The sequence below is a fragment of the Andrena cerasifolii genome, chromosome 1, assembly GCF_050908995.1.
Source record: "Andrena cerasifolii isolate SP2316 chromosome 1, iyAndCera1_principal, whole genome shotgun sequence".
In the NCBI taxonomy this organism is placed as follows: Eukaryota; Metazoa; Arthropoda; class Insecta; order Hymenoptera; family Andrenidae; genus Andrena; species Andrena cerasifolii.
The window spans coordinates 30708502-30734248 of record NC_135118.1 but is presented as its reverse complement, the minus strand read 5'-3'; the positions used below and the strand labels follow the sequence as shown (position 1 = coordinate 30734248).

At 45.1% G+C, this 25747-nt stretch overlaps 1 protein-coding gene across 10 annotated transcripts in view; it reads left to right on the top strand.

Moving 5' to 3' along the window:
* Shaker (potassium voltage-gated channel protein Shaker) overlaps nucleotides 1-25747 on the top strand; it is a 342093-nt gene extending 316346 nt beyond the window's left edge. For all 10 annotated transcript variants that reach the window (XM_076824806.1, XM_076824796.1, XM_076824823.1 and 7 more), the window contains 3 exons: nucleotides 9382-9572; nucleotides 11629-11802; nucleotides 12131-25747. In XM_076824806.1, coding sequence (XP_076680921.1) covers nucleotides 9382-9572; nucleotides 11629-11795 — 358 coding nt within the window. In that variant the 3' untranslated portion in view covers nucleotides 11796-11802; nucleotides 12131-25747. The remainder of the gene's footprint in view (nucleotides 1-9381; nucleotides 9573-11628; nucleotides 11803-12130) is intronic.

Here is a 25747-nt window from a genome sequence, read left to right as displayed (position 1 = left end):
GAAGAAGTTACTATCACCACGCGTTAGACGAGAGAATTTAGATCCTTCCATAACCTTCAAACTTACGTCCACTTGTTGCACTCTATTGCACGCCTAACCTCAAAATTGGAACCACAAGAAAATCACAGTTAAGCAGGGAGGTTCAAAAGTATATCTCAAAGCTGAAAGAAGCAACCCAGGGGTGATGTAGACAGTAGTTAAGTAGATTCAATGTCCTCGCGACTATTGGCCACGAAGTAAATCGCAAAATGGAAGGAAGACTCGTCATGGCTCACAAGGAAACCCGTGTACCCTTACTCATCGATTAGAACGCAACTTTGGGAGTTTATAGAGTCACTTGAGCCAAGGCGAACGGTATGTTTCATTCTTTCCCAATCCCTTTGAGGCTGTGAAAACTAACCTCAAAGTCAGATGGGCACTCCCACTTTTTCGTGTGTAACTTCTAAAGTATAAGAGATTTTTTTTGTAAAAACGTTTCAATCAAAAGATTAATGGTGCACTAAGCGCTGAAAACGTACCTTAACAAAATGTTGAAAAAAAGTTGTTTTCGTCAGATATTTCTTTTTTAATTTTTTAAAAATTTTGTTAACGCAAGCTTGCAGCGCTTATTTTACTAGTAAACTTTTGTTTCAAATTTTTTTCCCTGCCTTTTGTACTTTAGAAGTTACACGCGAAAAGTGGGAGTGGCTATTTGACTTTGAGGTTAGTTTTCACATCCTTAAGGGGGAACATCACTGTGACGCCCGAAAAGTAAGCCATTTTTAAGAATTTTTTCAGGAATAATTTACACTTTTCATAAAAAATTGTTATTACCTACCTTTACTGCGCTGTCTTAAGAGACTATACAAAAAAAATAAATACAAAAACATCCATAAATTTTAATATATTAATTAATCTTCTAGACACCCCGACGCGAGGTGGTCGAAGGTGGAACTATGGAACAGCAGGTCCGAAATTAAATTTCTTTTTTTTTTTATAAACTATATAAGTGTAGTTTCCGTTGTACGTACGGATTCTTTGATTGAAAACAATTTTTTTTAAATACGCGCGAAGAGCTGTCTATCTTATTCGCGGATTTTCGAAACTTTTCTTCTATGGCGCACCATTTTTACAAAAATAATTTGTTTAAGAAACCGGTACGTACAACGGAAACTACACTCATATAGTTTATAAAAAAAGAGAAATTTGATTTCGGACCTGCTGTTCCATAGTTACACCTTCGACCAGCTCGCGTGGGGGGGTCTAGAAGATTAATTAATATATTAAAATTTATGGATGTTTTTGTATTTATTTTTTTCTGTATAGTCTCTTAAGACAGCGTACTAAAGGTAGGTAATCAAAATTTTCTATGAAAACTGTATATTATTCCTGAAAAAAAAAATTCTTAAGAATGATTTACTTTTCCGGCCGTCACAGTGGTGTTTCCCCTTAAAGGGCGTTTGGGCACGAATGAAAGATACTGTTGTTCTTGTCTGGAGTCACTCTACGAACCTACAAAGTTGCGTTCCAATCGGTGAGTAAGGGTTCGCGTGTATGTAGGCCCCGCCTAAAGGTGGGTTTCTCAATACGCGACTGGTCGCAAAAACAAAATTTTCAAAGTTGATTTTCTCGAAAATGGAGCGCGATATCAAAAAAACTCACTCTTTCTTTTCGACTTATAATAAGTAAATAAATCGCGAAAAAGGAATAAAATTTTTTGAAATTGCGCTTCATTTTCGAGAAAATTGACTTTGAACGATACGTCCAGTCGCGTATAGGAACACCTACCTCAAGTCACCTCGCGTTTCCGTTTGCAACTGTGTGTTTGCGGTTGCCCAAACAATGTTGTCGCGGTAGCGACATTATAATATCGACAGGGTAGTTTGGTGGTTCGCGGCGGGTGCTCGAGATTCAAGAGCATCCGCGGAGAGAGGCTCGAAATCTCTGGTGTTACAGCCGAAGGGGCTTCTTGAGCAATTGCCTCCCGTAAATCAATAAGTGTCCTCGGGCAACCGGCAGTGGGCTCGTTTCTTGGGAACGCCCCCGAGCCGAAAGGGCCGAGAAATCGCGACGATTCGAGTCGAGAAATACAACGTAGGGTTCATACACAAATGCTTCTGCCTTAGGCTCCACAGTAGGCATTGTCTCGTGAGATTCATGTGCAAATCGTCAGACGCCCCTACTTTAACGCCTAGACGCTGACTAGTCGAATCGTTTACTTCCTACTGCGCGACACTGTTTCTTATGAATCAGTGCACACAGGGTAGTTTCCTACTAGGGGTAGTTTCAATTGGGTCGTTCGCTTGTGAAGGATAAAATTCAATGGGTTTTTCATAAAACTGATCAAGTCCAGCTTTTTGCAGAAACGAGGACCTCGCAGCAAGAGGAGCAGCTCTTTACCGATTTCGAGTAAATTAGAGAAAAAAACTGTTTATAAAAATATTGCTTTGACTGCTTTGAGTCGATAAATATTTATTTCTATGTTTGGCGAATTTTCCAAATCCCCTGACTTGCAGTGAAGTGTACAAAAGACGGTTGCTTTTTTTATAGAAAACTTTTTGACTGGAATCTTATTTTTAGAAAAAGGGGAATTGTTTTACCGACAAGTCGATGAATTGTACGTGGTAACTTGAACATTCGTTCGAGGGCTTTTTCAGGGCCACTCGAGATACTTGGATGGCTTGCGTCCCTTATTTGGAACATACTCGAACAGCTTCCATCTGTTGGCTTTCGTCTGTGACGGACACAATTGTTGTCTAGGATGCTAGAAGCTATCACCCAGGAGACAAAGTAGCCCACTTTGTATTCAAAGTGGGTTGCCATCGAAGGTGCATTGCAATAAGTTGCAGTTTTCTCTGAGGTTACCCTTGTTCTTGTTTGAATATATACAGGGTGTTGAGGAAGAGTGGTTCAAAAGTATATAGCCTCGTATAAAATCTGCTTAGCGAAGCGTACACTTTCAGAATAAACGACTATTACCTTCATCAGCTTTCCAGAGCTATTCATCGTTCACGTTAGAATAACAAAGAATTATCCCTTTATCACAAGAATGTTTCTAAGAATCTTTTTTATTAAATTTCCCATCTCTAAAAAATTCTTGCCATCCACCCATCAAAACAGAAAATCTCTCTTCGCTCTAAAACGAGTAACCAGCACACTGACAACTTGCCAGCAAACTTTTGAACCACCTGTTCCGCCAGTCACGATTCTCCCCTTTACTGAAGAAAGTACAAAACCAGCCTAAACGGGCCACACCGCAAGCCGCGTTTCCACAATACATTATCGCCATCCCTGTTCTTCGCGAGCGCCGCGACGGAGCTTGTTTCTTGCAGAACAAGGCGCAGGAACGATATTCAGACCGGTGGACGTTGGCCAGGGCATTCTACGCGTGTCTGTGTAACGTCGTTCATTCTCCGCGCTGTCGCAGGCAAGAGGCCCGTTCTAGTTTCCCATTACGATACACGCGCGCGTATCCAGCTCGGTCTCCTTTGTCGAGAGACCGGCGTCGACCGCTTCCTCTATCGAAGCCCAGCTTCTCGCGTAACCAGGCTCCTACCCCACCTCCTTCGGCGGGGTGGCAGGGCGACCGCTTTGAAAGTCTGCACCTCCCTGGAGCTCTGTCGCGTCTCGTTACGTCAATTCTCGATTCCCCATTACCGCGATTAATCGCAGTTTCGGAAGCCTTTCGTCGAGCGCGCGACTCCACGCCCCACCTTTCGGATCCAAGCTCGATGGAGCTTCCAGGGAGCTCGATACCCCGGAAACCACGCTCGTCAGCAGCGTAAAGGCGGATTCACGCGTATCAGTTCCGCGACGTTTCGGTGTCGTTAGTGTGAATGGTTTGTGTGCGTCAGTGTATGTTACTGACAAGGATGAGAGTGATCTGGCCCATTGCAAAATAGGGAAAGAGGGGTGTTTTTTTTACCACTGGTAAATCCGCCTTTAGGGGTCTTCCTAGGGGTTATATATGATAAAAAATTAATGTTTGGGGAATTAGAAGATGGAACAATTATTGCACTATCCCTTTGCAAGTTTGTAGCGTTATTCTATTACCTTATAAGATTGTTAAAAAAATTGTAGGAAAAAGTATCCATTTAGGGCGAAATAGGAGCATCGCGAAGAGAATTGCCTTGAGATATATGCTTTCATATGGCAGACCTGATATCAGCAATTGTAATTATCTCAAACATAAAATTCAAAAAGATTTATTATCTGTAGATGTGTGGCTATCGTTTGAACCAGCATAATGAAAAAATATTTAGAAACAAATAAATAGTAACGTCTTAAAAAAATTGTATCGATTTGAGCAAAACAAATATGGTTTTGTTGACCGTAGTAATTCAGTTTTGCAAATTCTTGCAAAATTCTTGTTCGAAGGATAAACTAACGTATACTGAGTATGCCTGATTATATTTGAAGTGAATCTGACTTGTGGGTTTTTGGCAATCAAGTCTGGCATCCGGAAGGATATTTTTCTTATTTCGGTATAAATGGATATTTTTACTTGCAATTTTTTTTTATAGTCTCGAAAGGTGATAGAATAAAGCTACAAAGTTGCAAAATGATACGTGCAATACTTGATCCTTTTTTTAATTCCCCAAAAATTAAGTTTCTATCAGCCGTCACACTATGAAAACTTCTTAACCGAGGCAACTAAATTTCTGTGAATTTCCATTCTCCACGTAGTTGCCGATCGATGCTCGACTCTTGTGGTTGTTGCATGGGGTTCGGCTGACTTTTGGGATTTCCGTAGCTTCTTGCTTTGGAGTTCTTGTGACCGAGAAGATTTTCGGGTTTCGACTTAGGTACGTTCAAACACGGGTTTCGGTATTTTGTGGGATGTTCTGGTAGTCGAGGGAGAATGTAGGTCAGTCGTGGATCGTGTGTGCAGGATATTTTGGTTCAAACTTGAATTCTGGTGGTTTGGGGAAGTTCTATCAATGGAGGAAGAGGGCGCAGCAGTTTGCGCGCGTTAAATCTCGCACCCCTTTAGCCTTCACGAATTCTATAATACCAATCTCGGAAAAATAAATAACAGAGGATCCTACGTTTAAGGATTCTTCTGGTCAGAGTTCATCTTTCCGTTAATTTCTACAAAATCCCAACAGATCCCCAACGTCCCATTCCTCAAACTTCCGCATCTATTGCATACATGCATGCGTTTCTTCGCGATCAAACGATTCACCCAGTCAGCTCCAGATTCAATTTTCTCTCTCCCACTAACACCCGCTTCCCGAACGGTCTGTTGAAAATCTTACTCATTCGAAGGCCACTGTACTTTTGCTCACAACGCTGTCATCACTGCTACCACCATCAGTCATGGATCACAAAGGCCCATAGTACAGTGACACCTGCAGGAATGATCTCCCCTTTGCAACTAATTCTCAATACATCGACTCACCGAATAGTTCACACTCGACCCGCAAGCCAGGATCACTCTCGCGCATTAGCCGGGACATTTTCGCAACGAGCGCGACGAGATCGACTAGCACGGCACTCTTTGCGAACGTGTGGCGAGAACGAAGAATTCATCTTCGCTTATTTACGAAGCAACGGCGAGGAGCGTCGATTTTTCTCTTTATTCCCCGCACGGAAGGAAGACAAAAAAGGCAACGTTAAAGCCCATTTGCAACAGTCTCATTCAACGGACGCGAATGAGCGAGTTACGGGAGAGAGGAATTCTTCGTTGCCACCTTTGATCTCGAGTGGTATTGTTCGCGTGTATGGCAACAGTTATTCAATTAGACTCACCCCCCACCCCCCCCCGGCGAACGCGTCACTTTGCAGCTTTCAATTTGCCTAAAACAATCGCCGCTGCGTTTTTTAATCCGGCATACAGCGACTGAGAGAGACGAGCTTTTCACCAACCTGCAATTCAGACGGTTAATCGGCGTTTCGTCGCACATTTTCATCGGGGAACAGGGAGAGAGAGAGAGAGGGAGCGGAGAAGGGAGGCCTTTTTCAAGCAAACGAACTCGGAGGAGAATAATGTTCGTTCGACGGGCAACAATGAGCAACCCATTGAATCATACACAGTTTGACAATTAAGTTGCAGAATTCTATGAATCTGAACATCGGCTTTGTGACCAAGCATGTCTGCTAGCATTTTTTCAAACAATCAATTTTTCTAGGAAACGAGAGAGAACCTAATAAGGATAGTCAAGTGAAAGTGCAGATAGGGGCTTTCATACACCATAATAGAGGAGGTGTGAAGTTTGGCGCAGTTGGCTAAGGCGCGGACTGGCGAGCCGGAACTACCGAACGTCGCGAGTTCGAATCCCGATGAACCCATCCTGTTTTTTTTCCGCGGTTGACACACATGGGGGGATTTCATCTCTAGAACTTTGGAATAATATACTCAAAGTTTACCAAAATAATATAATTTACAAAAAAAAAACCCTATAGCTTTCTTAAATTCAAAATTGAGTTCAATTTCAAAAAAATTCCTATTCAACACATGTCTGAAGGAGATCAAAATTCCCCATAACTTAATTGTCAAGCTTAATAATATATAGTTTCTCCGCATATAGCGCGTGCATCCGCAGCGTTCGAAGCGTGCATCCCCCCGCGCTTTTCAGCTCGATGAAACGCGCTCTAATCATCTCTGCCTGCCCTCCGCGTCGACTCGACACGCTCGAAAAAGTCGCAGCAATTCCCGATCCCCTCTGGGATATTATCGCCCCTTTAATTGCTCATTAAGGCGAGCAACTTTCGAGATCGGGCGCAACACGACGCGCTTCTAATTGACGGGAAACGATTGCGATACGGTTGCGTCCGCCTTTTCGAGAAAGAACGGTCGCCCAGTTCAGGGGAACTAGCACGGCTCTATTCGACGACCCTTGGCGAATCGGAGAGCGATAGAATCCGAGGGATTTTGCATGTCGTACCTTTAGAAGGTCTCAGTCGGATCTCAGCAACGGAATGGCACGCGCTTGTTTGGAACGGTGCATCGGCACACACGAACGAGCAGCCTTTTTTCTTAGAGAGTCACGTTAGTCCCCTAGTCTAGCTAGAGAGTCCGCTTCTATTAGACACGCGAGAACACTATGAGTACACACGGGCCTGAGCAAGTTGCAACGTTCGGCGAATGATAGTTCGAGATGATTTCGGTGTGTTTGCTTGGAAACAAGTAGCTGATTTCAGGGTAAGCGTAACCGAGATGGAGGAGTGTGGTACCGGATTGGAGGTTGTAGTTGTTTGTCTCAAATTTTGCATACAGTTAGTGCGCAAAAGTTATGCGGCGGATAAGGCGAGATATTGGAAGTTTTGCGAGAAAATTGTGGTTGAAGATTTGTCTTTTCCCACGTCTCGATGTCTGATATTAAGGAGGGAGCCTGGTATAGCGGATGGAATAAATCGATATTTTATTTTTGCATAAATCAATATTTGAACATCGCGAAAATATGCTCCCAAAGCCGCCGAACAAAATTCGGAAAATTAAAGCGGCTATAGCCGGTTTTATTACGGAGCAGCAGATGACCCGGGTTTAACTGGGAAATTTTAAACGCGTTTTTCTCAAAACGACAGTTTCACAATTGTCAGGCAATAAAACTCAAAAAATATTCAACCGATCGACTTGGTCTTGCGCATAGGTATTTGTGCACATTTGTTTCATTGAAACCAGCTATCTGTATAATGATATTATTTAAATAAATAGCTTTTTTGGTCATTTATGGTAAAATTTCGTTGGTAATGTGAACTCTTTTTCAAGAGGCCGTCATTCGTTCAATTTTGCAGCTTTTAACTTACGGATAGGTTACTTTTGTGCAAGCAAAATTTGTTGAATTTTTGGTTTCACATAATAACAATATTATAACTCTGTTATTTGCCATTCGTTTTCATAAAAAAAGGTTTTCTATTTACCTTAATATGACGTTATAATATTCTGATAGTTTCAATAAGATAGATAAAATAATTTCTTTAAAAAAAATTCCCAAAAATGCCCCGATTTTCAGCTATTTTACACAAGACTCCCCCCTTAAAAGTGACGAAGTAGAATAATCACTGCAAGGGATTGTCTATTTCTAACTGTAGGTCATCCATTTTTCATTTGTATTTCCATCACTGGCTATCGAAGGAGGGACGGTACAGTTGGCAAAACAAGTGTATAACTCCTTTTTTCAGATATCTCTGATATGTTCGACTACATTTTAATAAAAAATTTCCCTGCCCAAACACTGTGCGAGTTTTAGTACTGGTTTTAGCGAACCTTTGTATTTTTTGTACATATTTTTTTGACTCTCATATTTATCAAAATCGCTGCAGGAATTTTCGAGGAAAAGGTACACGAAGACAAAAAATCACGATTTTACAGGAAAGTGCTGTTCTCCCAGTTCATTTGCATCGCATCACGCGTGAGGGGCTTATGTTTGAATTTATTTTTGATGCGCATAGACGTGCCCGCAAAAAATTCTGATCCGCTCAAAGTGTCCAGGATATGCTCCAGTTTTTTTAGCGAAAACAATTCCTTTTGAATTTTTAGTCATTTTCAACTGTACCCGCCCCTTCAAATCGATTTTCTTCTCAGGCATAACCAGGGGCGCATTTGGAGATTTAGCGTCCCTACACTAACAACCCTAGTAGCATTTATTATTGCCACTTTAATAGCCAACTAATTCGCAACTTAGGGATACGATGGGCGAAACAGAAATGCTACAAGGGAAGCGCCTACCGCCCCCTTCGTAAAATATCAAATATTTTAATTTAAAGGATAGTAGACAATTTTAAAATTAAAAGTGAATTATTTTTTAAGTCATATCAGCCTCTGTGTTTACACTCTATTCAATTCCTTTCGCCCAAAATTTGCTGCCCTAAGCTGCAACCTACTTAACCCATATACAAATCCGCCCCTGAGCATAGCCCCATATACAGGACGTGGAAAAGAGTCTGAACAAAGCTCGATTTTCTCCCGAAATTTGAAATTCTTTGCCCTATGCGTTCATCATATTATCCCACACAGTGCACGCCATCTATACACAAAGTTTGATCCAAATCGCTGTCCCAAAGCTCATGCACTAGCGTACTACGGAGCACCTTCTAGCGCCACTTTCCAAAGAGACGTAGAAATAATTGGTCGATGAGAGGAACGTGCTGGACAGCGGGGACTTCAGTGTTTGAAAGAGTTCGCCGTGCGACCCCAGGACTCGCCATCTTAAGCGTGCCCACGACCGGCCGGAAGTTTGCTAGGCGTTGAACGCACGCGAATGGCCCGTGTGTATCTGTAGGAGCCTCCAGTATATACCGCATAAGTAGCGCCACACTCGACTCGACACGGCAAAACTCACACAAGATAGAAACACCACACCTAGCACCGAGTTTCTAGGCGAGGAACGAAGCTATTCCACGCTACGGTCGTCGGCCGGCAGCCAATGAAACCGCTCCCCTCTTTTCGCTGTGCTTCAGGCCCGTGGGAGTCTGGGGGAAGATCGTGGGCTCCCTGTGCGCGATCGCTGGTGTCCTGACGATCGCCCTGCCCGTCCCCGTCATCGTCTCCAACTTCAACTACTTCTATCACCGTGAGACTGACCAGGAAGAGATGCAGTCGCAGAACTTCAATCACGTGATCAGCTGCCCGTATCTCCCTGGCACTTTAGGTACGAGCCCCGCCGGGTAATCCGCTGTCACATCGGCCCGCTTCCGCTGGGGATTTCCGAAGTGGTCTACCGTTTGTCCGCTGCTCCTCCGCACAGTGGTCCCAAAGTGCCTTTTTGTGGACAAAATTCCAAATCTCCGTCAATTCTCAACCGATTTTTGATTTTTTTTTGCTCGTTTTGTCGGGGATTAAATTTGCTACACTATCAAATACCTGAATTGCGGCCAAACATGTTTTTTCTACCTTTTTTTCTGACAAAGTTGAATGAAAACTTTAGTAGCACAATCTTTGGCGGCTCATTTGATAAGATTTTGCTTGTCTAAGTAGTTTTTTTTACGTAAAATTTTTAATTGGTACTTGGCAATAGCGGAAACATATAACAGGCGATTTGTTGACACGTCAGGATGTTTGAAATACAACTTTACAATGGCTGAAAATTTGGAATGTCTACTGAGTTTACTACTACCAGAATCGTCTGAAATATCAATTTAATGTATGATTATAGAACCTAATAGCGTTCAGAAATATTGCAGAAAGTCAAAACTGTGATTTATTTTTTTACGTTTTTTGTTATTGTTTATTAGTAAACAAAACTTTATCGAATCTTTCCGAACCACATATTTTGCATTTCGAAGGTGGGTAACAATGTATTAAACAAATTCCGAAGAGAATTAGCTGCCACTATTTGCCACTGCGATGTCAATCCGATGTTGTTTAATTGGCAATAGCGATCAAAGTACCTTTTAGTCGCAAATCAGGTATTTGATATTGTAGCAAATTTAATCTCCGACAAAACGAGCAAAAAAAAAAAGAAAATCGGTTGAGAATTGACGGAGATACGGAATTTTGTCCACAAAAAGGCACTTTGGAACTACTGTGCTCCGGCGAAAACTGCTTTCGAATCGAACGCAGATCGGGTGTACATATACGTCTAGGTGGTGGAAATCTTGATAGATTCGAATGCCAGTGGTAACCCTGGAACGACACTGTGGGAACCTGGGTCACCCAAGGGAATTTTCTTACTATAAAGGAAAGCCAGATACTGTAGATACCTTCTCTAAAAAATACTTAAAAAGAAATACAAAAGAATATTTGGAAAACGTTACGGGAATTTTGAAATATTCAAATTTGAAGTTAACAGTGTCGTTCTAGGGTTAATGTAAAGGTGCTTGAATTTGAAAGAGGGAAATCTTTTTCTTTTTTTTAGTAGTTTAGTAGTTTCCATTTAGAGAGAACGAATATGAGTAGTATAGAGATAGCAACCTGGTAAAGTTTGATTATGCAAGGTAACAAATACAGTGGTATCTCTGACACTTGGGAGTCCGGTACGTGCAAGAACGTTTCGCTATCCAGATAGTTCAACGAATCGAAAGTAGGTAACGACAAGGGTAAGGTAATACATATTAGTAGAGCAGCCTAAATGAAAGAGAACTCTATTAGCTCTAGTAGTGCAGGTTCTACCATGCTCCCTTATCAATCTACATCCCAAAAATGTGGATCTCTAAATTTCCAAGAAAGTGGAGCATGCGCAGGGTAAAGTCATGAATCCCTCTGAACGTCCCACAAGTCTCTCGCCGACGAATGCGATGAGGAGGAAGAAGAGGATTGCGCGTGACAGTAGTCCTCGACTTGTGTCGTAAGTGCTGGTCGAGGTTACGATCCCAAGTTGTCGGCTGGCTGACAAATCTCGGCGCGAGTATGTACCGATATCGCGTGTCTGCGCCCCTGCTGACACAGTAGTTTACCGCAGCGCTAATCCGCTTACGCGCGCCACCCTTGACTGCGATTTTTCATGTCTTCCTTGACGAGCGGCTATTCGCAGACCTTCGACGGGGGCTGTCGACCGTGGCTGTCAATTAATTCGCGATAAGGCCAGAGATCGATAGCCCGCGAAAAGTTTTGGACGAGCAGGTTTGCTGGGAAGACAGTTTTTTGGTTTGGGCGGCGGGAAGGATTGATACGAAAGCCAAGCATCAGCGATTTAAGTTGGGCCATAGCTGTTGGAGGTCCTTCGATGGTGGAACGTGACGAAGTTTTGCTTTTTCTGTGCTCGGCAGGTCAACATTTGAAGAAGAGCTCGATGTCGGAATCGTCGTCGGATATAATGGAGCTGGAAGAGGGCATTCTGCTCACTCATCCTGAGATTACGAAAAAGCCCAACTGCAACCCCCGCCATAATAACAATATTAATCCAGCCTGTATGAGCATCGAGACTGACGTCTGACTACTAGGTAAATATCTGTGGTTTTCCATTGGTCGGTGACCCGCGCACATGAAATCTCTTTTTGCAAACAACCACAGGAGCCAGATCATGGGAAGCTGAGATAGTGGTATCAGGAATAACGGGTACTACAATCCTGCTCTAAGGAAAACATAGTCTCCTTTTAGAAAAGTCCATTCAATCCTTTCCACCTAACATTTGTCTTCCTCAAAATTACGCAATGTGTCTATTAGGCATCTGCTCTATGTTCAGTATTGGACTGAAGAGTTCCTTCCCATAAAAGCCTGTTCCGTTGTTACCTATTTCTCGAAATCTGAAGCTCTGATTTGTAATTGCAGTGAAGGAGACGGTGGCAGCGTGGTGGTCAGTGCTGGGACGGCTGTCGAAGAGCAGCTGCAGCTCCCTACGGTGCCTGACGTAGGCCTCCTTCACACGTCGTCGTAGTCGCGCTAGCCGCGAGCGCCAGCGGCGGCACGCGCACGCGTGCGCGCTGGCCGTTGGATCGTGGGCGCCTGCGCAAGCGCGCGCGCACGCGCCGTCTGTCCATAGTCTGTCAATACGAGGGGTGCTTCCAATCTCATTGTTACACGTCAACGAGAGCGAGAGGGCGATGCTAGGAGCGGAGGAATCCAACGACCAAGGATCGGCTGGCCGCGCGAGCGCCGCGTGATATCTTCCAACGTGCGCGATGCGCGAGCAACGTGGCGGTAGGCGATGCAGCCGTCGACGGAAGTGCACGGGGAACCGGGGAAGACGAAGAAGAAGGGAGACGTCGAGGGAAGCGGCGTCGGAACGTTTATCGCGTAACAATAATTGTATGGGATAAGGATTAAGGAGGTGATAGGTGGCGGCAGCCCCGAGGAGAAGCGAGTTACTCCGCTTCCGGATGTGTCAACGGTACACACGCACCCCACGTAGGGACCTACGTGCTAACAAGGGGGATGGAGCAGGACGAATCCTCTCGCGCGTCCACCCCCCAACACACCACCGACTCCAGTGTTCACTACAAACGATAACAAATAAATAAAAAGTAACAAGTAAACGATTATAAACGAAAACGAAGGGAGGAGAGTTGAATTGCCAGCGGCTTCGCGGTGAACGAGAGGGGAAAAAAGAGAGAGAGAAGTGAAACGAGGACGAGGAGAATAACGAAGAAGCGCCGTCGAATCGCTTCCCCGAACCCTAAACGATGTTCGCGCAAAGTCGGCGAACGTGGATGACGAAACCGGGGAGGGCGCGCAAGCCGGCCGGCGACGAAACCAGGGGAATCGTACCAGATAATACTAATTAATTATTATCGGTGTAATTAATCGAGTACACGTAGGCGAAGGTGCGCTGAAACGATATTCGCTACTAATGATTATCGGAGCAACAACGCTGCGCGAGAACGGACGAAGCCAGGATCGAGCGGAGGACGGAGAGAGGGTGGGGAGAGGCAGAGCGGAACGGAAGGAAAATGGCGATGGTGCTCGCGTCGAAGACCCCCGTAGTCGGCGCTACGGAGCCAAAGAGGAACAGCTACGGGGAACAAGTGTGTCTTGCAGCGGAGAGACTGCTCTATCTTTTCACTGGTGGGGCGAACGTTCGAAGTAAGCCGGCACTGGTATCCGTATCTGTTCGAGCGCCAGGCGATTGGAATGCAATTCGTTTCATGGCGCCCGGCGCAGTCGCTGCACGCCCGATAAGCAGGTCTGCCCCGAATCGCGTCGATCCTCGATCGTGCACGATCTGCGGAGCAACGGAGAGACTCGTTCCAAATTTTAAGCCACTCCGGTGCTACTGGTTTCCAATGTACGGATCGAATAGACAGCAGCTCCATCTGGTTCGCGGCGGATAGGAAGCGAGTAGTCAGCGGTGCGTCGGTAAGGAAGAAGCCAGTGTACCGACGTTCCCTAAGATTTGCAACGAGGAGGAGGTTCGTTGTGCACGATCGAGGGGGCAAGGTCGAGCGAAACTTGGAGCTCCGAAGCTTCGCGAGAGATCCGTGGTGTGCTATCGCGACGCTGGAGGTCGGTGCGCGCGGCGCGACAAGTTGCAAATGATCGAAGGATGAAGGAAAAAGCGATCGATGGTCGGGAAGGTGTCTGCCGATGGCGCGTGCAACCGCGTTCACGTCTGATCGCGACCTGCGGTCCCCTTGTCCGCGCTAGACCGGTCGCAAAGAACGGAGTCGAGTAGTAGCGAGAGCAGTGTCGCGCAGAGATCCATTTAGCGAGGCTAATCCGCGCAGTAAGGTTAGAACGATAAAAGCGGGGCGTAATGGCTAAAACGGTTGGATTTGTGTTCAGAAACGGAATGGTAGGACTTTTCGTTCTCACAAATCCCGCGTGTGGATCGCACAGTTTTTCTCTTCCTCTCGCGGGGCACGCTTCTTTCGTACCGATCGGACGATCTCGCGACGCGCCAACACGGAGCGAATACTTGCACCCTTTCGGCCAAGCGTCCAGTAGACTAAGCGAATTTACTAGTTATAGAGTTAGCCTTACGCGCGTTGAACTTTAACGAATTACAGTATCGTTGAGCGCTGTGGTGGGCGAGGGCTCCTCGAGCAAGCGGCAACGCGAAGCAGTATTTTAAAGCACTACCTACGTAAACACCAGACTACTTTTAACGTTATTAAGAGAAAAAGTAATCGCCGAAAGGGTCGAACGATCGGCGAAGCGCGCGATTCTTTGCCTTGCTTGGCGAACTACTGTACGCGAATTAGTGCCGTTATCTCTTCATTCGATTTTCTTTTCATTCCTTTTTTCTACGAATACGTCGCGATCGACGAATCTGGAAACGAGGAGACTGGGGGCGCATGGGAGGAGAGGGAGAGAAAGATAGTGGCGCGAGGAAGTGATTGAGTAGAAGGGTCCGTCGTGTCTCGAGTTGAAGGAAAATGAATTGGCAGGCCAATCGAATCCCCGACGCGGAAACCAAGCATTTCTCCTATCCCTTCGCTGTCCTCTCGACGCTTCGCCTCTTTCCCGCTGGAGGAAGCACATCGCAAACCAAAAAAAAAAAAAAAGAAATCGCAAAGACTGCCATTTTACCATTCTCCGTAAAAATTCGACTCGCGAAAGACATAACATCGCGCGTAACGATATATATGTACTATATATCCACGATTATTTCGAGGACACCTCGTCCGTGCTCGGACACCTTTTTCCGATTATATAGATCGGCCCCGTCGCGGACGAAGCGTCGTACAACGGGCCGTTTCCTCGCGATCGAACGGCCCGATGGGGCCTCGACGCGCCGTCGAAGCTGTCATCGGGCGAGCGGGCGACGATTACCGCCACCTTGTTCGCGTTGAAACGTCGCCACGAAATCGCGCCAATTTTTACCCGCATAGAAGCGACGAGAGCAATGAAAAAGAAAGTAGAAAGCAAAAAAAGGAACGGAAGGAAACAGAACTCGGGGATATTCTGGGATGACGAGTTGCCGTTTTGGATTATTGGAAGCGAGGAGGAAGGAGAGTTCTGGATTTGATGCGTCTCTTTTTCACGAGTCATCCGCGACTCGTTACGTTCCCTCCGCCGGAAGCTTCCGGCCGCCGTTGTACGCGCCAGGCCGCGGGCCGCGGGCCGATGCTGATTTCTATTCTAAAGGACCGGAGGATAAAATAATAAAGACGTTTCTCTCGAGGGAATATCGGAAACGCGACCGCCCGCACGCATCCCCACGGATTACCGACTACGATGAAGGAGGAAGTCTGACGTTAAAAGAGATAACGAAAGGGAGGAAAAAAAATATATGAAAACGATATTACGATGAGAAGCGAAAGAAAAATAATAATCGACGAGCATTAGCGGTTAACTGGAAAAACGAGTAAAAAAAAAGTATATAATATAATAAAAGTATCTTACGTAACGCGCGATCTAGCCAGAACAAAACGAACAGAACCTAATAAGACGCCAAGCGAGCAAAAAAGGAAAAAAATACTTAAAATGCGATTCCATTATTCAATCTACTAGGTCTTAGACGCGAGTTTTACCGAGGGATAATCTCATCTACCCTTTTATTAGACGAAACGAGCAATGGCAAATATGATAAGAGAGAGATGACGAAGCCAGGCTTCGAATATCGCGCGGCAAGTGGCAGAGAGGACGGGAGTACGAAAGGACGAGAGCGAGCGTGCAGAGTGCGCGTGAGGGTGGGCAGAGTAATTGCGCGTGTGTATTTATGAGAGGAGATCAGGGCGAGGAGTGAGTGGTGGGAGTAAACGGGCGAGTGGGTGTATGCGCGGAAGAAAGGGGATGAAAGGTTTGCGCGAGTGCGGTGCAAGGGAGAGCGAGACAGGTAACGAAACAATAATTATACAGAGGATTTATGTTACGCGCCTTTATTACGAGTACTTGAACTTTTCGCCTCGCTATTTTAGTTAGTGAAAGGGGATAAAGAAATTCTACCAAGCGCATCAAACTTACCAGCCTAGCTAATTCCAAGGAGGTCGAGGAAAGGCAGAAAGAAACGCGAGACAATTCCCGCAGAGGATAAATTTATTACTATTAAAAACGTTAGTACTACTGTTAAAGAAAAGAACAAGTCTATTAACTAAAACCTACTACTATTACTACCAACTACTACTACTACTACCACTACTATTACTGTAACCACTAATACTGCTACTGCTACTGCTACTGCTACTACTACTACTACTGCTACTACTACTATTACTATACTACTATCTACCGCTACCGCTGAACTACTATCACTACTGCAAATCACACTTCTACCGTCACGAGTAATTTGCGACACACCCATACACCTCCACACATAGACACACTGAAAGACAGGAAAACGACGGGAAACTTCTACCACCACCATCACTACTACTACTATATTATTCTACTACTACTATTGTATATTATTACCACTACCGATAGTAGTGCGTGATCATTACTTTCGTTGTTATTATTATCTACTCGTCTACTACTACTACTATTGCTGCTGCTGCTGATACTACTACTACTACTACTACTACTCCTACTCCTACTACTACTACTACTACTACTACTACTACTATTACTACTACTACTACTATTACTATTACTACTACTACTACCACTACTACTACCACTACTACTACTACTACTACTACTACTACTACTACTACCACTACTACTACTACTACTATCGCTACGGCTACTACTACTGTTACTACTACCGCTATTACTACTACTATTATTACGAATACTGATACTAAATACAACCTACGACTACTACTGTTACTAAACCGAGCTGAAGCGAGATGGACAGAGCGACGCTACACGGTGAACAAAAGTACTTAGGTAAACGAGAACGGGGGAACTACTCTGTTAGACGGTCGTAGCTATTAGAGGTATTGAATGCGAAAAATAATAGAGCATAGTTAAGTAGATAGGTAGCGGGTACGGTGTCGCCACCTACACGGAATTATCGAGTAACCGTAACGAGATCCCAATTTCTTTCTAGATCGATACGCGGAAGAGGGTGGTTTTTTGTATATCGCATACAACAGACATGTGCGTACACATACATATGCACACACACAAGAAAAGACGTAGTGAAGCAGAAGAAAAGCCGCGCGTTCGAAAATGCGTCGTTATTCCGTTCGATTTCCATCGGCAGACGTTCGAGGGTGAACGAAATGGGGTAGTGGCTTCGCCTCGGTCCGGCCCTTGTCGTCCGAGATCCTCCCCACCCAAACATCTTTCTACGGTCGTTCATTCAATTCTCAACGTATTTACGAATTCTCTCTCCGCGAGTCCGCGATAAGGAGGCTCGAGAAGGCGAGGATCGATCTCCAACGACAAGGGAATGTCCCAGCGAACGAATGGAATTCGGAGGATATTTCTTCGAATCAACGCGCCCGTTCGCAGTTAACCTTCAACCGCGAGAAGGGGTTCCATTTCGCGCGCCAGAGCGATGACAAGATGGCGGACAGCGTGAACGAGTGGCGGTGGTCGCCGGCCCCGTGTCCCACCTTTGGAAAGCGAAGGGGAAGAATAAGAGAGGAGACGTTCCTTCGCGCTAGATCCTGCGTGCTCGCGGAAAGATATCGAACCTGTCGAACTTGTCGCTCTGCCAACATCGATCGAACGTCGATCGCTGATTGCCGCTCGTCCAGGTGCCCCCCCCCCCCCTCCCTTCGTGAAATGAAGGAAATGGATGTCAGAAGGAGAGATTGAGAGAGAGAGAGAGAGAGGGTGATGGTGAGTTGTGAGGAAGAAAGGGGAAGGAAGCGTGAGAGGAGCGAATGGGACGATCGAAACGAAAGGGTCGAGCATGCATTCCAAAGTAATTAAATAGAGATTAAATTAGAGGGAGGAGGAGGATGAGATGAAGATAGAATCCGCTACGAAGCTAGAGTACTCATATTTCCGCTGTCGCTGTAGAGAACGATCCTCAAGTTGTTACTCTTGAAGCTGCTTCGCGCGAGAAACGATAAATTAGGGAGCAGAACCAGGGCCCGCCGTCGATTCCTCCTTCGTGGAGCAACGGGGGGCTAGGCTTAAATCTCGTGATCACGCAGGCTGGCTAGAGCGTAGCTCGAAAGAAACGAAGCGTAGGAGAGCATCGTTCAGTGCTGGGCGCCCTCGTCGAGCATCGCCTGCTGTGACGTTATTAATTATTCCTCCCTCTCCTGGAGTCCCTCCAAGTCGGCCTGCAAGCTTTGCTTTCCAAATTCGAAAACGGAGCTCGGTTCTCCGCGAAGAAGCTATCTGATAAAATTCAGAAGCGCCTCAGAGATTTGAAATCTGATCGCGCGGGAGAGGAGGAAGGAGCGCGGCAGGAGGTGGCCGAGTGAGCGCCCCGCGGAATTGCAAATTGGGGCGCTGTAGTTAAGGGGGAAAGATGAAAGTAGATCGGGCGGAATTCAGGTGATATACACTTAGGTATTGCGGCGCGATCGCTGAATTATTAATCGTAATTTAATGAAGAGTCGCAGTTCGTCGTCATTGGGATTCCCATTGATTTCAACCGAATTGATTATTAGGTGTAATATAGTGCGCGCGTAAACGAGGGAGGAGAATAAGGGTGTAGGTACTTGTCTGTACATTTAAGCGCGAGTTTCTGTGGAGGGAACAGTAAGGGTATCAGGAGGAATAAGATCGTTTATTACGGGAGGGTAGAAAGTAAATAGCAATGTTACTATACAGACACAACACACACGAGGCATACTTAGGTACACGGAGATTATCGTACAGGCGAACATGTACACGGATGAATTTTTCGATCAAGCTGTCTGGCAGGCGTAAACGAGAGGCGGGAAAGGAGACAGAAACGGAAACAGATATTCGCGAGCGAGGGCTGCACGCGGTGGCGGGCATCTCTGCCACTCTAGTCGGTCGGGATCCGTTTTATTAATTAATTAATTAATCGAGAAACTCATTTATATAGTGTCGAGCACTGTTTTAAGTGCTTTTCATTTTTTGGCTGTGTGAAGCTTCAACTAAACGTAACTTAAAGTCGAAAAAAAAAAAGAATAGAAGAGGATGACGATGATGATGAAGTAATTATCGTATTGGCTTTGCATAATCACTCTCGACAATTTTTCTGACGCAAGGAGGAATAAAACTAAATAATAATAATAGTAGTAATATTTAATAACGAGGATTAATAAAAAGCGTAAAATGTTAGACGAGCGCTGAGTAAACACTATGCCCGTAGAGACGGGGATTCAGCAATGGCGAAACCATGATTTAATAATAATAATAATAAATAATAAATAATGGGAAATAATAATAATAATAACGTTAGTAATAATATAAAATAATAATAATGCTAATAATAGTAATAACTAACGTGTAATTAACTAATGAGTAATAATAAACAATACTAATAATAATAATAATAATCGGTAAGTAATGAACGCCACATCTCCCTCGGTACGTTATACATATTATGATTCCGCATCTCCGTTTGTACGCATTTTAACAAAAGAGGAAAAAATAATAATTACTACAGGATATATTTAATGAGAGCGAGTGGAAGGAGGAGGAGTTGTAGGAAGGGTGTATAAATGAGGGGGAAAAAAATAATAATGAAGAATTAACTATACTCTTAACGGTACTAGTTCAGATAAACATCCTGCCGAGTTGCCCCGGGTTACGCTATGAGCCACCTGGCCCGCATTCAAACAAAAAAATATTACGTTTAATAAGCACTAAGAGAAGCTAAGCCGATCGCCTTACAGAGTGGGACGAGATAATAAGAAACAAAAGAGTATAAAAAATAAAAAACCAAACACGATTAAACGCGTAAATACTATGTAAAGCATGGATACCCACACAAACACATACACACACACATACACGTACGCCGGTAACACGCACACAGACGACGACACGCGTACATATAAATACCTACAGGTACACATACACACACACACACACACACACACACACACACACACACACACACACACAAACGTGCACACGGAACGGTGAATGGAAAGACATAGAGTGATTAAAGAGAAAAAAAAGATAAGAGAACACATAATAATCTATTTTTCGCCCGTGCAAAGTGATTCTATAAACGTAACCGTATCGTTAATCGAGCAAGAGAAATGAAAGAATGGCTAATTTTTCTAACGCGAATCGCCGAAACAAGCGACAGCAAGCACCGCGTCTTTTTTTCGTCCCTCGGCGACAATGAGTGTTTTGTAAAGCCACGTATTTCTATATATTCAAGCGATTTTGTAAAAGTGTCGCCGTTGCGACCGCGAGAAAGGATCAAAATACATACACCGATATATCAACGCTGCGCGGTCGATCGCCGATACTCGCGCGCCCTCGCGCTTCCGAGCGCCGAAGCTCCTTGTGAACACAAGGAAAAGATAAGAATCGAGAACGTGCATCAAAACTTTGCCAAATTTCACTTAGTACTTTCGCGCCGATTCGAACCGCCACATTTCCCCCCACCACTTGCGATTCTTTCCCCGGAAGAAAGAAAGAACGCGTGGCGACCGTCGAGCCGAAGCATCGCGCGTTCATTCACGCAGAAACGTCGATCAACGATATATATATACACTTCTTTGTACCGCTTCCTCTTTGTACCGTTCGCTGAAGCTTTCCCTCGTTTCATCGCCGCGTTCGTCCTTGACCAGCGGAACACGCGCGCCGCCTGGCGGTCGGAAATGGAAAGAGAAACGTGACGCGAGGCCTCCTCGGTTCGGCAGTCGCTATGCGATCCTTCGCGTTCAACGTAACCTCGATGACTACTCGTTAATATACAGAAGAGAGCGCGAGATCGGGCGAGAGCGACGGTCGGCCGTCGCGTCGCGACGCTTCAAATTTTCCTTTAGCTGCTTCTAAAGTGAAGGGAAAGCGCGTAAAAAGAAAGGAACGACGCGATCAGGGAGTGCGAGGGGAAGGAGATGGGATAGACGGAGTTGAAGCGCGTTTGCATAAAGTAAACGGGCGTTTCTAACGACGGGGCTGGGGAAAGATGGAGGGTCGAGCGTTATACATAATATCGAGGCACGGAAATCGAGTTCCGTTCGCAAGCCGGGTACCAAGGCACTCAGGGCAACGATTAAATATCGATCAACTTATTTGTATGACGATCTAGGCTATTTACGTTGTATGTCCATGACGCCGGAAGAGATATAAAAGGGCAAAATGAAAAAAAAAAGAGAGGAAGAAGAAGACGATGCATTTGTAGGGATTAAAGAACAAAGTAAATAAATCGGGCGGCACGCGTCGCCTTCTCTAAACGAGATATAACATTTTGAATATTAAAGAAAAATTATATATATATATATATACATACATGCATACATACATACATAGCGATTACGGAGTACATAGGTGAAGAGATGAAAACTTGTTTCCCCGCGGCTGGTCGCTTGAGCGCGATCACGAGGCCGCGAAACATCGCGCTGGATCGATTCTGTTACGTCGAGATCACTGGGTGTACTATACACGCAACGCAACCGTTAAGGTGCGATTCCACGGTGAGACTTCACGTGAGACTTTTTATCGTGGGGCGACAATCTCAGCAACAAGAGGCATTCAACTCACCAACAGCACGCGAGACAAAACTCTCACATGACACGCGAGTTGATGAGAGATAACGGTAAAGTTTGTGAAATAATTGTCTTACGAGGTTAAAGTCTCGCGTAAGACTTTGAGGCGGAATCGCACCTCCACACCAAAAATGGGTAAAAATTTTATTTAAATAAAATTTTTAAAAATTACCTTTATTCCACGCATGATAAGTGATTTTTTTAATTATTCGAAATTTTTGTTTAAATAAACTTTTGCCCATTTCGCGGCACTTTTCAGTTTCTATCCGACACTCCCCAGCCTGGGACGTTGTTTGCTAAATAATTTCTCGCGGTTCACCATCGATCTCGCACCAATTTTGCTTTTCCGTAAATTCCACACGGCCGCGACGCGAGCATTGCGCCCTTCGTAATGGCGACCACGCGCCAGCCCGTCGTCGTTGCGCGAGTTACACGAGTTTCTAACATGCTTAATGAATGGGAGCCCGCTTGTCGTTGAAAGTAAAAAAGAAAAAAGTCAAAAGAGAAACAACACGCACTACAATTTGGATTCTTATCGCCATGGGAAGACGTTGGGCAGGAAACGGAGGGGAGGGAGGGTGTGCGCGACAAAGAGAAGCGGAATGGGACGCGTGGTGCCGATAAGAACGCGCGACGCACGGACGTAAATCGTTGTTAGATGTTGCTCAAACGGAAGGGAGGTTCAGGGTGAGACCGGGAAACGGGGAACCACGCGTTATTCATCATCCTCGAGTAGAGATTACTGTAGATGCTCGACGGAGCGCGGGAGGCTCGACGGGTAAGCGCAGACATTTACTATCCGCTTGTATCAGTCGAGAGGGAAGACGAGGGACAGAGGAGAATGATTACTACTTATCGATTAGCTGTAAAACATTATTAAGGGCAGTCATGTAGTACTCATATAGTCTATTTGTTAATGTTTCAGATATTTTATTAAATGTTGATATAATGTACTACGACATTCCTTGTTTGTGCCGGAATCCCCGCAAAAACCTAGTCTTTAAACGAAAATCTAACCAAAAAAAAAGAGAGAAAGAGTGAAGGAAAAAGGAAATAGAAGGAGCGATTGGAGGGGAATCGGAGAGTGACGGGAGGAGAACGAGGGGGAATTGCGAGCGAGTGCTGCGCCCGTGTCAGCTGGCGTAATTAAACGTCACTCGGGAATACATCGGTCGTTGAATGATAAGGAGAGGGACAGAGATAGAGCCAGAAAGTGAAAAGGGAAAAGCGTCATTAAACTACGAATATTAAGCGTACGCGTAACTATATTATTATATCCGAATAGTTCCCTACACGATGCCTTCGTACAATCGAGTCGGCAGTTCGCGCGCACACGCGAACACGCTACGGGGAATTGGGGGACTGCGGAGGGAGGGAAACGGGGGAACGGATCGAGGGGGAAGGAGGAGAGATATTTTGTTACGTACACAATGTATACTAGCCGTATCGCGCCTGCCAACGAGATCCCCTAAATGCGTTTTCCCATTGGCGTACATTCTATCTTTCAAACCTTCGGTAAATTCCTCGGGTAAAAATATAGCGCGGCGACGCTAGCGGCCCACTCGATCGCGCGCGCCATCTACGCCGGAGAGTTGTGGTGAACCTCTGGGTTCCGGGTGATCGGACCATTTCGATTGCTTGTCTTACAATAACGGCACTTTGATTGACCCGTTAACTGGCCCGCTCTTTCATCGAAGACACCTTCGAAAATGATTCCGCCTATGTAGAGAACGTTGCGTTTACTTCAGCGCGAGTGCAATTGTCGAGCTTCACGCGACGAGTTAATTCTGTTGACTCGTCTTCTCCAGATAACGGGTTAAAGCTTGCTGCCGAAGCGAAACGGTGGCTCAGCGTTCGAATTACAGAGAATTCTCGCTATAAGCTCATTTCGCCTATGCGTTGTATGCTGCAATTTCTTGGAATCGTGTGATCGAGAGTGGGCGAAAGAGTTTCTCTCACTCGAGCAACACTCTTATTAGCGGCTCGAAGAAGTCGTCACTATGCGTTATAAGCTCGCCGCTAGCCCCGAGCATGGAGCTTATAACGAGAATTTAATGCAGAGGGTTCGGCACCCCTTTCCCGAGACGTTCGCCAGAACTCCAGCGATCTTTCCCACGCCTTATCGATACTTATTGGTATCCCTAACTAAGCTCGCTGCGCCCGTCGATGGCTCGATAGCGATCGAGTGGACCGACGCGAACGTTCCCTTCTCGAAAAAAGGGGTTGACTGGCGTTCATAACGCGGAGATTGGCGATGGGGTTGTCGGGAGTAGGAAGTGAGGTGGGGAATTCCAGAGATCCGGAGATCTCGGTGGGTAGGGGAAGAGCGAGGTTTGTGAGAAGGGGGAAGGGCGCAAAGGGCGACGAGTATAAATGATGAAAAGGCGGAAATTTCTAGGCGCGTATCGCGAACGCCACGCGGATAACTTTGTAACGTTTTATAAATAAATTGGCATATCGAGCATTATCAATCGGGAGAAAGACGAGAGAGACCTTCCCTCCGGGAATAAAACGCGTGTTGGGACAGGAGCGAAAGAGAGGGAGAACGAGGGAGAGAGAGACAGAGAGAGAGAGTGTGAGTGAGAGTGGGAGAAAGAATGAAACGGTGAGAAAGGGGCAGGGAGAAGAGAGAGAAGACGAGAGTGGCGTAAATAATTATTCTCACTTCTTCATCGATGAACGCTCTGCTGGTTTGGAGCTGTAGTCATATCGTTAGTGTATAAGTCTGTATGTGACGATGTTAATTATTGTAATATAAAGAGGGAGACGGGAAGGGAGGAAAAGGTGAGAGCAAAACCGAAATACCGATTGTTGCTACACGAGGAGCATCTCGGAGGAGAGTTTAAACTGGCGGACGATAACCTTCACGGGTGAACAGAGGCAACGGATAAACGACACTGCTTTTGCGCCCGGTGTTACTGGACGCGTGCTTCGAGAACAAAAGAGAAAAAAAAAACGAGAAAAAAGAAAATAGATTTTTTATAAACCGACGAAATCTGTTTCCGACCTTTTTCAGTGAATATTCTCATACTCGAGACTTGACTCTCTCCGTTTGTGTTTTTCGCAACGTGGACCGCTTTTACTTGAGCGAACGAGAGTACGAGAGGGAGAGAGTGAACGAGAGAGAATGAAGTGTGTGGCTGCGTAGAAGGAGCGAGAGAGTGGGAGAAAATGCGGGATTGGGTGTGAAGATGCGAGAGAGAATGAGAGTGGGGATAGAGTGATGATTCCGTAGAGCTGGAGAGCAAGAGAGAGAATGATAGGTGAGTGCGAAAAGTGGCGTGAAAGGGAAAGGGAGAAAGGGAGAGAGATAGAGAGAGCGAGGATGAGAGTAACAGAGAGAAAGAGAGAGAGAGAAAGCCAGAGAACACAAGAGAGAGACGAAGAAGCAATCGCACCTCGACCGAATTTAAAACTTATAATTTCCTCTCACATCCCTGCGCAGTGTTTTGGGCCTTTCCGTCCAATACGCGATGTACCACTGTCATTATTTATTTAATTTTTTGCAATCTACGTACAATAAAATTGTTGTTGCTGAAACGATAAGTGTAAATGTGTATACTGTACATTCAACCTTCGTTTTAAAAAGATGTCATTATTAAGGGTCTCACTGGACCAGGATTCCTGCCGTCCTGGCGTGTGTTGTAATTGTACATGTACATATACATGCGTATTTTTTAATATCAGACGGTAATTTACTCGAATAATTAGGATCGCTTATTAGAGTATATATGTATGTATATACGCATACATACGTACGTACATGAATATATATATATTATGAATATATATATGTATATGTACAGATATGGATACATACGTACATACACAAGTGTATGTATATTTATACATATATGTACACATATATGGGGAAAAAAACAACAAAATGAGAGCGGCATTCCCGACGCCGATGTCTGCGATGAACGATCTCCGAAAGGAATAAAGCACTTTCACGTAG